This window comes from Molothrus ater, chromosome 3 (genome assembly GCF_012460135.2).
Source record: "Molothrus ater isolate BHLD 08-10-18 breed brown headed cowbird chromosome 3, BPBGC_Mater_1.1, whole genome shotgun sequence".
Lineage (NCBI taxonomy): Eukaryota > Metazoa > Chordata > Aves > Passeriformes > Icteridae > Molothrus > Molothrus ater.
Genome location: NC_050480.2, coordinates 99,635,982 through 99,651,803, shown reverse-complemented (window position 1 = coordinate 99,651,803; position 15,822 = coordinate 99,635,982). Strand labels below are relative to the sequence as shown.

Here is a 15,822-nt window from a genome sequence, read left to right as displayed (position 1 = left end):
ATCGCTTGTTAAAAAAAATACACTTAATTTGCACCAATTTTAAAAGCATAGCTGCTTACATTTTTACGTCATCTGAATCTCTGTATATGGATTTAGACTGTCATTATTACTTTTTACTTCAAAAGTACTCAGGGATTTGTAAAATTTAATGTGGAAAATAAACCATGTGAAATTTACATGAAAAACTAAGATAAAAAAGTGTCCTTTGGAGAAATAATGTAAAAGCACAAATGCTTACCTTTGTGTTTGGGTGGCATAACTGTTATCATATGCCTCATAGCTTGGATCATCATATTCACCCCCATATCCATCATCGTATCCCTAAGGGGAAAACAAAACACCACAGCTTAGAAGAGTGATAAATCAAAGCATATTATCAAGCTGTAGAAATATATTGCATCAACATGGCATGTCATGTTTGCCCACGATAATGTGACACACGGAGCTGACCGAAGAGAATTGTGAATCGTGAAGAGCAACCTGTACATTGCAAGAATAAAGTAATCAGTCCCTCATTTAAGAACTCAGCTTATTCACCGATAAACTGTGGTGCATTGTCCAAACCACAGTGCCTCAGTGGGATCTGTGTGGAATACTGATGAATGAATAATAAAAGCAATTTCTGAGCCCTTTGTTACATTAATGGTTCTATAAATACCTACAGGGGAAATGAACAAATGGCAGGTCAAAGATACTGACTGTTCTACACTATTAAAAATGGTGTTGTGATAAAATCTTAATATTCAGTATATTGAAAAAATGCAAAACAACAGAACAAAACACAGCAACCTATGAGAAACAGTATCTGTCGAGCAAGTAAAGGCATGACTTTTAAAAACAATGCAGAGTAAGCCCCTTTACTTTCACTGAGCATCTTACTCTTTTTAAAAAGGCATGCTTGTTTGTGACAAATTAACCAACAATTTAGTACAGGTTCCTGCCATCTAACTTAAGGTTCTCACTGAAGAGCTCAGACAGATGAGCAGGTCACCTAAGACAGAGAGACACAAGTGACTTCAGAAGGTGGTTCAGCTCATCTAACACCTGAATTTTCCACTGAGAGAGTAACTGGCAATTGTGATCCATTGTAGCTGTCTCTGAACCAAAGAATGCTCAGGAACCACAGAATAAATAAACAAATAAATAGATATATATAATCCAAGGGATGACTTTTGATATGCTCTTTTCATATGACAAGACAACAGAGTAGGTAAGAAATGCTGTATGGAAACTAATTTTTTTTATTTCTCTGTGATTTTTGGAAGCCAGTATTTGTAGTTAAATTGCAATGAAACATTTGACTGTCTATAGAAAGCCTTGCTTGTTAAGGGAAAGCTCCCTTGTTAAGGGAAATGCTAAAAGAAATAGCGAACTTAAAAAACTTTGACTTGATATTAATTACAGCAAAAGGCAATTTTTCCTCTCACAAGCTATGCAAAATTTAGTCAGGCTGGGGGAGAAGGGACAGCATGAGGCAGCTCCAAAATAACAGCAGTCCTATAAACAATCACTCTAGTACACTATAATTTTCACCCAAAGTACAGTTAGTTTGGTACTTCATTATTTCTGCTAATTAAACTCCCCAGCGGTACTGAATAAGACTTCACTGGCATTCCTAAATTCAAGAAAACATTCTATGGAGGAAGCATTCAGTTGTTTCCTTAGGTCAAGCATACTAAATCTGCCTGTTCCTCTGGGCTACCCAGCAGTGAGGGTAAGTGTGGATTCCAGGTGGGAGGTTTCATCTCTGTGGTGCTCTAAGTCCTGATGGAAGGACAGGACTCTGCATGGTGATTTCACTGTGTCAGCTGAAGTAAAGTAAAGACTTTTAGGACAGAAGGGAGTGTCCATTTTCAAACTGGAAATGGCCTCTCCCAGAATCTGAAGTCAACACCAACCCTGTAATCTTCCATTTTAGGTGGTAGTGCACCATTTTGACTTGTCTGCATTAGTATGAACTCATAGCAAAAAGTACAGCTAAAAACATATCCCTGCAGATGACAGTGATGTATTTAACATCATATAGCTAAACACACAATCTTGCTTCAGGGGACAGGATAAGAGAAACAATGCACCCCAGGAGACAGATGTTAGTCACATTGATTAGTATGCTACTGGGTGGGATCCTGCTACAGCGAAGATGAGGCTGATGGAAGTTCCTATATAAAGACAAATAGCTAGAGGACAGACATTTCAGCCTGCTTACCCAACCATCTGAGAACAGGAAAGGCAACAATTACAAATTAGCTCTCTCGGTTTCTTGATGCCTGAGGTGGATCAACACTCAGCATCAGCAGGGCAAAGAACACTTGTTAATATTTGACACCTCTGTGGGTTCACGTTACAGACTTTAACAGTCTCCCTCAAGGCTCAGAGCAGGTCAATACAGTGCAAATGGTTCAAGTGGAATGGTTGGAAAACAAAGTAAAAAAGCACAATGTACCTTTAATGAACAGAAATATTTTCTGGATAATATTCTTTTATTTGTGCCAATCTGTATGAAAATTATCTTCTAATTTATTGAAAGTTTAATACAATGTATCCAGACACCCACCACACCTTTAGGCATCGAGAACTGAGACTCAAAATAGCTCCTTTCACATCCTTGCAGTGTATTAAAGTCACTGAGCAGTTTTCTCCTTTTTAACCTTCAGATCCTCAGAACCCACAACTTTAATGTTTGAAAATATTTCTTAGTCAGGCACTTTGAGAGATGAAGCACCCAGCTCCCACCTAGAGCCAGCTGAGATCAGAAGTTGTGAGTCTGAGGGTGGCCAAATTCACATACTCTCCTCTATGTGTGATGAGGATGGTGCTCCAAAAGCAGTTTTGTATAAATCCAGAGACCAGAACCCAGGATGCCCTCCCCAAATACAGTGTAAATTTTTACTCAGCACTAGAGTCAGCATTAATGCACTTTTTAGGTCTATTAGTGCTTCTATAAAAACCAACCAACCAACCAACAAATCTTTTCCTGTATAGAAGTCTTTTTGTCCCATAATAACTGCCACCACCAGTCAGAAGAAAAAGCCTCCTACAATGAACTGAGAAATATGCAATGAGCAACTATTAAAAATATTTAAAGTGATAGCCATTTCAAGGCTAGGTTTTTATGCCAGGCTACCTTTATCTCAGGTATTTATTAATAAAACAACTTTCCAAAACATAAAAAAACCTCAACAAAACCTCTTTACTTTGTGTCAAGGGAAAGGACAGTGAGTCTTCCAGTGACTAGGATTTGCTCTAGCCCTACAACAATACATCTTAGATATGAGATAAAAGGACAGAAATACACATTTGAAGCTGCAGTGACACTAAGAATGTTTATTAACAATTTCAGTGAGTTTTGGTATTGTTTAGAGTAAAAAAATAATAAAAAAGAGCTGATAAGTAAAAATTTAAAATAGACCTCAATTAAAAAAAAATTAGCTGTTTTGAAAATGAACTTTTCTAAGTATTTACCTCCCCACAAAAGGGAAGACTGGGGAAAACTCTTAGGAGAATCTCAGAACAGCATCTGAAATTAGCATTTGCAAGGTTCACTTCAAGAGGAAATACTCCCTACTCTACTACTGATAATGAAAATTACAGTCAGGGGAAAAAGGGATGTAGAAGCAAGAAGAGACATAATTGAAAGGAGGCTTATATTCTACTGCCCAAGAAAAAGTTAAGCACCAATTTGATTCAGCACTCAAGAGACTATTGAGAAGAATTTATTTTATTTATTTAGATTTACTCAAATCCTCTTGTATTTTCAGATGCTGAAAAAGATATTTGAAATACAAACAAAATTTTAAGTATCATTAGTTACAAGGGTACCATAATGTAACACAATCTGATGTCTTTAAACATGAATTTTCTTCTTAGTGTTAAGACCCTGTTTCAAACAGTAACAGCCTGTACTCAAATGCACCAAGCTTAAATCACCTCTTCTCTGAATAGCCTTAGAAAATAGAATTTTCATGGTCTGAAAAATGGTAGGTTTCAACTCTGTGAAACCAAGAAGAAAAATAAATCTAATACTTCTAATGAAAACTGTCCTGCTCACAATATTTTATGTATGTCCTTGTAATACATGAGAAAATATACTGTAAGAGAGTAGAAACTCATTTGGTTTTTACAGAAAATAGCCCAACGCTTTCTAAAGCAGCAAACTACAAAATGGCTAGACTTTAAAAAAGAAAAAAACAAAGCACAAACAGTAAGTCAAAATAAAGTGAGTCATGCAACTCAGTATTTTAGTTGGCAAACATGCAACCATGAAAAGTACCTGCAGAGAACCAGAACAGCCTCTCCCATTAGCTGCATCCAGCAGTACACAAAACTTAGTCCTGTCCCTCAGAGAAGGTGAAGGTATATGACTATCCACTTCTAGTTGTAACTCTTACATAAAAGCAGTTAAGGGACCTTGGCACAGTTGTCTTAGGTTGGATATTCTTAGGGGTATTCCATTCCTATCTGCTAGAGATGTGGCAGTTATCTTCTGTTAATTAGGCAATTTTCTTTATCTCTTCCACAACCAATCCTCCCTCTGGGGAGACATCTGCTGTTAATGGGCCAGTGAGTGTCACTGCATGACAGATAAAATTACAGCATCCCATTGTGAGAAGCTCTGCCCAGGGGGAGGGGCCAAGCATTCCTACCTGGATATAATCTGAGATTTGGAAGACCACAAGTAGCCTTTCCCACTGGATTTCCAGAGGAGCAGCTCTTTCCCACTGGATTCCCATAGGAAGACCAGGCCTATCTACACCACCACTGGATCTTCAGAGGAAGACTACACCCTTCTGCAGGATCACTGCTTCAACAGACCCACATCTGCCACTCCAGGAGGACTGCAGCCATCATTTCAATTGGACTGCTACCAACTCCCTGAGCAATAGTAGCCAGTTGCACTGGTGACATTCTATCACATAAATGTAATTTAAATTAAAGATTTCTTTTCCCTGTGAACTGAAATGAATGGAGTAAAAAGCAGCCTTCAGCTGCCAAGGGAGGATGGGCTGCAATACACCCACTACTGGTTTTAATATCTCTATTATATCTAATATTCCTCTTTACAAAGTTTCCAGCGAAGTAAATGGTGAACCTCTCATGCATCCTGATGCTCCCATAGCTGGAGAGAGAGAGAAATAGATGGAGCTGGCTCTGGCCATGGAGCAGTATGATTTAGTGAATCAGAGATAAAGAAATAATTACAAGTATCTACTAAAAAGTGACAACCCTTCTGCCCAAGTTTGGTAACTTATCGATGGTTTAAAGCATCTCACTGTGCTATGACTTGCTGGGCACAACGTTATATATGTTGAATAAATCCTATAATAATCTAGAAATTATATTTCTGGGCTTTGAATGGCTGGGAATTCCAAGAAATTTTACTTTTTATTTTCCAACTCTTGAAAACTGGATAGTCCATCTCAGAGCTTTTAAATGCTCAAGTAAATGCTGTGGTACCAGGAAGGAGCAGAAATGCTTTCACAGGTGCTTAACAACACCTTAATCAGTATTTAATATTGAACCAGATTTCACTATGATGTTTTATTAATGCTGGAAGTAGGCTATTTAAATACAACTTGGCCAAATGCAAGACACTGTGCTATAGCAAATGCATCCCCAAATTTTATAAGCTGCCTACGTCTCCAAATTTACAGAATTCCCTAAGGAAAAGACTTGTTGGAGTCATGATGATTAACAGCTATACCAAATTTTACTGCAGCACTGAAGAAAAAAGGCTCCTCAAAAACAGTCTTATATGTCAAAAAAGGAAAGAAAAGGAAAGAAAAGAGAAAAGACATAGGTTAATTCTTTCTGCAATCCTACTGTTTTTTATCCACTCTTATCCTCTACTTAAATATATTTAACCATTAAGGATTCCATGAATTAGTAATATATAACTGTTAACAAATCTTCAAGTGCTCAAAACTCAAGGCAAATAAAGATTTATGTATTTATTAATGCTGAATCTGGTCTAGATGAGTGCTCAGGCATTCCTAATTTTGGAATCTTTATATTCTAATATTTGGAATACACCCCATGCCCTTTTCACAAATTATAGCTCTTGCTTAATCAAATTCAGAATTTGAGTTCATCACATATTTTCTGGAATCTAATTTTATAGAAAGTATTTTTAAAAATAATTTTGGACACTGAATTTTAAATTCTCTTCTGTATGTGATTTATGGATTTTACATATTTTTTGAGTCCATACATAAACATTTTAACTCATTCATTCATTTTTCTTACCTTCTGAAGGCCCATACAGGATTATTTAGAAGACATAACAATGATAGCTCTTATTTAGTATTGGTTCAAGCCATCCAGCTAAACAGTATTTCACCACTACCATGATAACCTTTGATTATATTTTTAAAGCTGTAACCTGAATAATGTGTTCCATATATATATACATACACACATTTGAATTAATTAAACTTTTCTTTGCACTCAGTTTTTTTAAGTGCTGATGCAATGAAATTTACTATGAACAAAATAATTAGCTTTTAAAAGTTATGAAAGTTATGAAAAGTTATGAAAATCAGTCACTAAAGAAACTAAAGCTGATATCAGTTGCAGAAGAGATGAACTCATTGTTTTTTCTGCTTATGACAATGATTAAGCTTATTATACAAGTGTTGCTTGTACTGAATGCAGCAATGTTTCCACTGCTGCTAATTACATTTGAATAAAAATGTTCCTGAAAACTCTTCTTGATCCTGCATACTGTGAAGGAGCAAAATCCAAAGTACCTACCCACAGCATCTTCTTAACAGCAATATTTAATTTTCTAACAGATATTGTCCAATTGGGAAAAACACTTTAGCAAGGATTAAAGGTACTGCAGGCTTTTATTCTTGGATTTAAAAAAAAATTGTAAGAGTGAACTCAACACAATCTTGTCAGGAAGTATTCATAAAGGCCAGGTATAATTAAAAGAAAACATGCAGAATGTAATGGGACTTCTCATTTGTGAATATATTAATGAGCAAAACAGTAAAGAGTAGTTAATACTTATTGAGATATTTAAAGGTAATCTTTAAATTGTTATTCCCTGAAGTTTGAGCATGCAATTAGAGAAATCGGGAATGGAAAAGAACAGATCATCCATTAGAAACTCTTGTCAAATGTGATTGCTCCTTTCAGCCCATTTTTTAGTGCTTTCTCTAATCAAATGCTAAATATTGCCAGGCATAGGGATTCCACCATTTCTCTTGGGAGACTGTCTGACAGCCTAATAGATCTTTGTGTCAGGCACCTCTGCTAACTTTATCCCATATGACTAAATATATCCCACTGTACCAGTGAAATGCATTCTCACAACTCAATATTCTCAGTGTTCTCCAATGTCTGTGTTATATTCTCTCATTTTCTTTTAAAAATTACCCAAATATAAAGATTCAAAGTCAATGCAACCCTGACACAGACAGAGATACACTGCTCAGCAGACAGCGCAGCAACCAGTGAGGACCCACCCCAAAATCTGAATAAAAATCTCATAAATACCCTTGCCTTCACAAATAGCATCCAGGAAATTGTTGTACTTGTTGTCTTTGACTGTAGTGGATCAAGAATGTTAAATATTACTACTAGTATCCTACAGTGAAAGCCTTCTGAAGGAAGTGTCTATCAGTGGTGATAGCCGAGCTGTCTGAATTAAATCTTTAAAATCTGATGGAATTTTACCTGCATTAAAATCCACCCAGAAAGTCTGTATAGATCTCAGAATATGACTTTCACAGCTTACTCTGCAAGCCTTTGTTCTGTGCATCAGATCAAATTTGCATATATTTTTTAGGGTGATGGAAGTGATACAGATCACAGTTACAAAATCCCTATAAAATAGAGAATAAAAATCCTGTTACTTTGTATGGCATATTCCAAGACTCTAGCCTAGCTCTCTTGCAAACAAGGATGTGCTGTGATCTCAGACTGCAGCAAGAAGAAAGACAAAGGAATTGTAATAGTTTCCCCTATTAAGTGCTACACTCTTTCTACCATGTACTTGTAATGGCTTTGGTCTAGCTTAGCCTTTACCTGTCCATCATTCATGGTTGAAAACTCAGAAAACTGACTGGGTCTTTGATCCATTAACTGACTTAAGTGCATTAAAGGCATAGAAACAGGTAAAACTGCCATACTGAAAACACAATGGTAACTCTATGCTAATTCTTTTAATGCTTGCCAAGGAATAAAAAGACAGAAGAAGGAAAAGAAAAGGTAAAAAAGGCCAATAGGTCTATTCATGCCAAGACTATTCTTCTCACAAGAGTGATTCTGACCTTTCCTGGTGCAAGCTGTCAACAAATTAAGGACTAAAAAGGATTAAAAATATTGATGGACTGCAAACCAGAACAGTACTGATTTTCATTTATCATATACAAGTAGAAGTTCACATTTAATAATGCCTCTTCTACTCTAAGCACTGGGATGGAGACACCAAAAGCAGCAGAGTTCACCAACCTTCTCAAGCATGCCTAGGGCTGAATTCCCAAGTGTACAGATCATCCTGGGCAATGGTCATCTACTCATGGTGTCCAACAATGTAACTGCAAATGTAATTTCTGGTTCCTTTTTTAACAACTACATTAGATAAAGAGTGACAGGCAGACTACCTGCTAAAAGAAAAAAATTCTTTGAAGACATTTTTCTCTCACCAATAGATGTGGAGGCACAATATAAACTGCAGTGAACACTTGACTGATATACCCGAAATCTTGTGTTGTTGCTGGTTTATTGAATGAATAAATTTTACTATTATTTCTTAAATTTTCTTACTAAGATCAGAACCCTTTTAGTTCCATATTCAAATTTGAAAATAATTTTTTGCAATTTTAGCTCTTTCAACTATTTGAATTTTAAAGCCTACATATCAAGTCAATTTGTATTCCTCTTCTACTATTAAGTGACGTAGGTTTTTTTATTGTTTATTTTTATTGTAATAATTTCAGCTTTCTTTTTATTTTATTATATTTTTATATGAGGATACTTTTATTGTATGAAATATAAATTGTTATATATCATAATCAATTCCATTTCAGAAAGGGAAAGTAGGGAAGTGGGATGAAAAGAATTTATTAATTGCTATTTCCTTTTAAACATTGTTTCAGCACTCTACACATTCATCTTTATCTTTTTTGTGCTATGATAATACCTTGCCCTGGATAACATAAAAATCTAGGTGTGTCTCAGATCTTCTTTCTTTTAAAGAACAACAATATTAAAAGGAATTTTAAAATCGAATTCTTTGAAATTTGTATCAGGTCTTAGCAAGCTGAAAAGGCCACAATGTCAGTTTTAAAAGTATTGAAAGAAAAATTGTTCACAGCTAAACAACAAAGAGGTTATGTCAGCACATGCTGTGGTAGAAAAGGAAAAGCATATGTATACATTTTTTACTATCAGTTCAGAGAAGATGCCAGCTAACTCTTAGACTCTGCTTGAATACTAAAAAAATCAGTAGAAGGTTATTCTCACCTACAAAGTATCACTGAGGTTGGAAAAGACCTCCAAAATCACTGACTTCAACCTTTGACTAAACATCACGACATCAATTAAACCACAGCACTAAATGCCACATCCAGTCATTCCTTGAGCACCATCTGAGAGGGTGATTCCACTGCTCCATTCCAATGCTTGACAACCCTTTTGATGAATAATTTCTCCTTGATGTCCAGCCTGAATCTCTCCTGGCACAGCTTGAGGCCATTTCCTCTTGTCCTGTCGCTGGCTGTCTGGGAGGGGAAACTGGCACACAGCTGGCTCCAGCCTCCTTTCAGGCAGCTCTAGAGATCAGCAATGTCTCTCCTGAGCTTCCTTTTCTCCTGGCTAAACAGCCCCAGCTCCCTCAGCTGCTTCTCACAGACTTGTGCTCCAGACCCTTCACCAGCTCTGTTGCCCTTCCCTGGACACACCTCAATGCCTTTCTTGCAGTGAGGGGTCCAGAACTGAACCCAGCACTGAGGTGTGGCCTCGGCAGTGCTGAGGGGAGACAGTCATTTCCCTGGTCCTGCTGGCCACACTATTCCTGATCCAAATCAGGATGCCACTGACCTTCCTGGCCACCTGGGCACGCACTGCCTGCTGGCTCATGTCCAGCTGCTGCTGACCAGCACTCCCAGGTCCTTTCCACCAGGCAGCTTTCCAGCCACTCTGCCCGCCAGCCTGTAGCTCTGAACAGGGTTGTTGTTACTGGAGAGTAGGATCACTATTCCACTATGTCAGTATTATCTCTTCATTGGCATTGTCCTTGTTCTGTTAATGCACTGGGGAAATGAAAGACATTGATTTAGCTGTGATTGCAATAGTCAATGACTCGGGAATCCCTGTTAAAAGATTCATGATTCACAGAGGCAGTGTCAGTGCTTTATACAGTGCTTCATAACTAATTTTAGTTGGGTTTTAAAACAGAAAACCCATGGGAAAAAGGGTTGCATTGGTTTTTCCCCCTAGCCAAGACTAGGCTCTAGTCCAGTGTTAAAATGTATACAGGATTACAAAAAAACACCTGGACATTATTTTAAATTTCAAACTTAATTGTATTAAATTAACTCTTTTAATTTTTTTCAGTTCAATAAGATGTCTTTTGCCTAAGTTCATAAAACTCAATTCTAAAAGCTAAAGACACTAAAACATAAAAGGAAATAAATACACAAAAATATACTTCCTGACTGTAGCAAATTGCACACTGAAGGGAATATGGTTTGAAAGGAAACTGACTATTTTTGTCACTGGTGATTTTCTGTATTCAAATATTATCATAAGGAACATCCAAATCAGGCTCACAAAAATATCTGACACCTCCAAGTCCCATCATTGTGAATCCAAAGAACTCTGAGGATGAAGTAGATTAGCAAAACCACAACTGAAAGTTCATTGACTTAAAATCTCTACCAGACTCTCTGTTAATGTATCTAAGAAGCAAAAGATGCTGACTTATCTATGATGCTGATTTCTCAAATGTATCCCTCTAGAAACATAAAAAAAATGAAACTCCTCCTGATTTCAGTATTTCTTTATATACTAGTAGCCAGTCAAGAACACAGACCTCAGTGAGGTCTACTGAATACTGACTTGCCTATTTAGCATTAATATTAAAAAGGAACTGAGTCACTTGGTCTAGCAGTATTTATTTCCTTGGTAAATAATTTGGAGGTGTGCCAGTAAACAGGTGTGACTGGTAAACTCCTGAGCATCACCTTGAACATCTGGGAAGCCCAGAACATGGGCTCAGATTGATAAAATGGAGGAAGGACACTTAAAGCGCTTAATTACAAGCATCACTAAAAAGTACTAAATTATTAGTATGCAAATAAACATTAAGTGCTGCATCACTGGTGATTAAAAGCTGGCCTTCAGCTTTTAAATTGTAGTCATCTTGCCAACTGAACAAAGATGTATCTCAATTTCGACCTTGAGGCAGACTGATGAATATATATGCAGTCAGCACAGAAGTGAAAATCAGATCAGCTTGAAAACCTGAAAAAGTCCCTTGTTGAAATTAAAAGCAACATTCTTCTTGTTGATTTTATCATCTATAGTGTCTAAGGATCAACAGGGTTCCTGTATTTCAAGATGTAGCTTGGAGAAGCTGAATGTAATTTAAATTTAAGTCCATTTGGATAAGCAACACAATCTTCTTCTTTGAAAGAGGCCTTTCTCATCAGTGCCTGCTGGAGGTCAAAAGCACAGTTCAGGTGGAGTTTACTAGTTTCAGACTAACTGATTTTGGTGTCAGTGTGAAAGCTCATGTCTGACAATAGGGCAGACAGTAGGAGCTCAGTTCAGCAGCTACACAGTTATCTCCTGTCATTTTAGACATATGAACACATGCCAGCTTTTATCTCCCAGTCCAGCAAGGCAGGTGTTTCCCCCATGAGTCATATGACATCAAGATTCACTGTATATGTCTCAAAGGCATCAAGACCCCTACAGTGTCTTCAAATGACATTATAACCTGTGTCCAGGCAGCCCAACCAGACCTGAATCAAGAGACTTGCTTGGAGATGAAGGGTGTAGCTACATTAGTGTTTTGAGCTGGGACCTGCCTTAAGTACTGATCCTACAAAACTGAGGTGAACAACCAATATGTCTGAAATCTCAAAGCATCTAAGACTTTGAGATAGATATTCCTAAAACTTTTCTTCTGGGCAGGCTTGTAGCTTCAATCTTGGCAGAATTGAATGGCTCAACAATGACACACCACTAACATTTACTCACTGCCCATTAAGTTCTCCTTTTATCATCCAGGAAAGTTTTGAGCTAGTTGGAATGCCCCAAGAATACCTAATACACACATCCATGAGTGTGTCCAAAACCACAGCTGATATCCCTTGTTTCTTTCCAATAGAGCAAATACCACAATACTTACATGGAGTACCAAAACTATCTTGTCTCTTCCACTGGCATTCTATAGGAAAGATACAGCTTCTCCTTATTCCTTAGTTTTCTACTGCAGAAGATTCATAGCTGTAAATCATAATTATTCCCAAGGGTCCTCATAAATAGATATTTATATCTATTTCCTCATAACTGAGCCAAATTCAAGCATGTTATATGAAGTTTCCATAACATTGCAACTGGGATGTTAAGCACAGTATTTTAATATGGAAGAAATTGGAAATAATCTTTAAAGGTTCTTGATTTCTGTTCTCAAAATATCTTCATATTTGATCTTGGTATCTAAATAAATAATATCTCTATAAAGTTTTTTTGTATTTACAGATTATCTTCAAATTCTCTTTTGCAATGATAATTTCATAATGAGAAACAGTATTTCATATTTTGCTTCTATTTTAACTTTCAACGAGAAAGCAAATGCAAAAAACATTGTATATTTCTATTTCCCAAATAATTCTCTGCTTTTATAAAAGCTAGCACTCATCACAGAAATGACAAGTAGGGAAGAAAAATATTTTTCTGCATGACTCATCTGTCTTTTGGATTGTTCAATACCTGTGGCAAAAACATCACTAATGTTTTGGTCTGTATATTTTTATAAGTTACAGTACATGAACAACAAGCTATCCACGGAGCTAAGCATGGATAGCTCCTCCTTGAAACAGTGGGAAAACTCTCATGGACTTCAGTGGCATCAAAATTACAGGAAAAAATCTGGAATTTTTTTTTCATCTTTAGATCTTTTGGATCATTTGGGGAATGTAACTGTAGGTATTAATATGGAAAGTAAAAATCGGTTATACTCTAGTTGTCTAAGACAAACCATCATATTAATCAGGTAAATAATAATACTGATTCTGTTTACTGTATTAAAGAATTCAACTTTCAGGCAAACCTATGATATAACAAATTATCACTATCCCTGTTATACAGATGCAGAAAACAGAATTTAGAAGTGTTAATGTAATTAACATGCTCATTATCAAAGTGAAAATCTGTGTCAGATCAATGAAAAAAACTCAGAGTTATTTGGATCATATCATCACCTTCCTAAGTGGTATGAGTCATTCCTTGCTCCTATCAGCTTTAAAAGCAGACTAGATATTGATGCTATGTGAAAGGCTGTTTTATAAAGCTTTTACAGATATCTTATCAAACAGCTTCACCAACTCAAACACTTTAAGATCCATGATTTGGAGTCCAGAGCCAACAGTAAGAAGTTTATTTCACCTTGGAACATGCAACTTACTGTTGCAAAAAGACTTGTTAAAATTGCACCGAAATACATCTCTATGTTGGTGAGCTTAAGGCTTTGTTAATTACAGCCTACCTTTGTACAACTTCCTCATTATCTCATAACAATTGATGAAAGTTCAGATTTATTCTTTAAATTCTGAAGGGTTTTAAGCTAATCTGACTGACATAGTATTCTTTTGCTTTGTGAAAACATTTCCTTATCTGATTTCACTAACACACAAAGGCATAGTCTTCCCATCATTTTGTTGCTCACATATTTGTGATAATGGCAGAACAAAAAATTAATAAGGTTGCAAGATGATAAAAAAAAGTTTGTACACTTAGTGATGCCCATCAGTGTGTCTGAGATCTGACAGACCATCTCACAATAATTATTTGAGAATAAAGTTTAACTTCTCTGTTTGTGAGAAAACTGTGGTTGAACCAAGTATGTCTGGTACTTAAGAATAGGTGTCTTTTTTCACTTTTATCATTTTTTTTTAGAATTGTTTCATCTAAGGGGAATGATAGTGAAGAGATGTCTACCAGTACTGTGATCACTGTTACTCTTTATCTGCATTTTATCTTTTAAATTAATCTCTCATCATATTATTTTTCTTCCATTACTGGATGTCTACAATCAGCTTGAGACAGCAGCACTGACATCTGAAAATTGCTCGCCCTAAATATTTATGTATACAGACCCTTAAACACTACATTTCAGAGGGAAGTAATTAAATTTTATCAGGAAATTCAAACATCCCCTCCTCAGATAAAGCCTGTGTAGAACAGTCAGCTTGTTCTAACACTAACACTTGCTTTTGGTTAGTATTTTTAAAGTCAAGATTATTTAATAATATTTTCTTTTAATTTAATTAAAATATTTATATTTAGGGTCTTGTTTCTTTCTTTGTATTTTTCTGTATGTTTTAGACTAATATCTTGTGTACTCCTATGTTTTTCTACCTATAAAACACTATCAAGAGGCCTTAGAATGTCTGTTCAGCCACTCCTGGTGGATGCTGGCATAAAAGCAAACAAGCAAAGGAAAGAAAATAGAAGGAGTGTATGATGAAAAAGAACTTCTTCATAATTTACCAAAAGAAAGATGATACTTTCATTTTGATTTATAGTACATTCATAGTACATTTCCCAATTTAAAAAACCCCCCACATTTCTGTCCAATTTTCCTTTCAAAATTTCCTTTCAAAAAGCAAAACCTTTCCCCTGAAATTGAGATGCTTCTGGGAAGGCATATTATTGAAAGCTGGTCTTTCTGAAGAACTGCTACTAGACAGGTATGCATAAAAGTTAGAAAAAGCTTCAAAGAAATTTCTTTATTTACAAAATAAACTTACTACCTGCACTAACAGCTGTTAATCAACATCTTAAAGCAGAATAGAAGTATCCATGAATGTGTATGCTTGAATAATCACAGATGTCCAATTCTGAGATATTTCTGCAACTCCTTAAAACCATCTTTATCTTCTTTCTTTAACTGCACCTTATGCATTTTATTCAGATATAATGTCCTCTTGTTTTCACGGATAGGAAGTCTGAGATCTAATTAAGTCAAGTCATCTTGCATAACAAAATGAGATCATTTTATATTAGGCTTCAGTGTGTGTTTCTCCCTTGTTCTAAAATGGTGCTTCTGTGAGCCTCAAGAAATTTCTAACCACAGAATTTTTCTCTCTAGTCAGGGTAGCTTGATTAGTTCCTTACTTGTACTGACAGTATATTTGTGCCTAACCTATGTGCAGGGGTTGAGGAAATTACCTGTGAAGCAGTTGTAAAAACCTCAGATGTAATAGCAAAACTCATCCCTGGGGGGATAGTAGCCTCACTATCTCCTCCTGACAGGCATGCTCATGACCCTGGCATGGAAGGAAGCAGCCTGGTTACCGATTCAGTTCCAGTTCTGCATTTTCCCCGAGAGTTGGCTCAATGGAAGTCAGACAGCTGACAATCTCAGCCAAGGAAAACTGCAGCACAGAAAACTGTAGCATTGCCTCAAGTCATTTGACTGGCTTGCTCACAGTATTTCTCTCTCCAAGGTACACCCCAAAAACTTCAGCTTCAGACAGGAGTGAAAAACAGATTGAATATAAATGCACAAATGTAACTTATGATCATAATTCACGAAACACAGAGAGTCTGCAGTTTGTAAAGACAGCAAGTGAAAAAAATCTA

The 15,822-nt window shown here is 36.3% G+C and overlaps 1 protein-coding gene across 9 annotated transcripts in view; it reads right to left on the bottom strand.

The window, feature by feature from the left end:
• Positions 1 to 15,822, bottom strand: part of KHDRBS2 (KH RNA binding domain containing, signal transduction associated 2) — a 339,493-nt gene that overhangs the window by 61,218 nt on the left and 262,453 nt on the right. For all 9 annotated transcript variants that reach the window (XR_008508260.1, XR_004979862.2, XR_004979866.2 and 6 more), the window contains exon 7: positions 239 to 321. Coding sequence is in view for 1 of the 9 variants with exons in the window: in XM_036379472.1 (XP_036235365.1) it covers positions 239 to 321 (83 nt within the window). In the remaining 8 variants the exon portion in view is untranslated. The remainder of the gene's footprint in view (positions 1 to 238; positions 322 to 15,822) is intronic.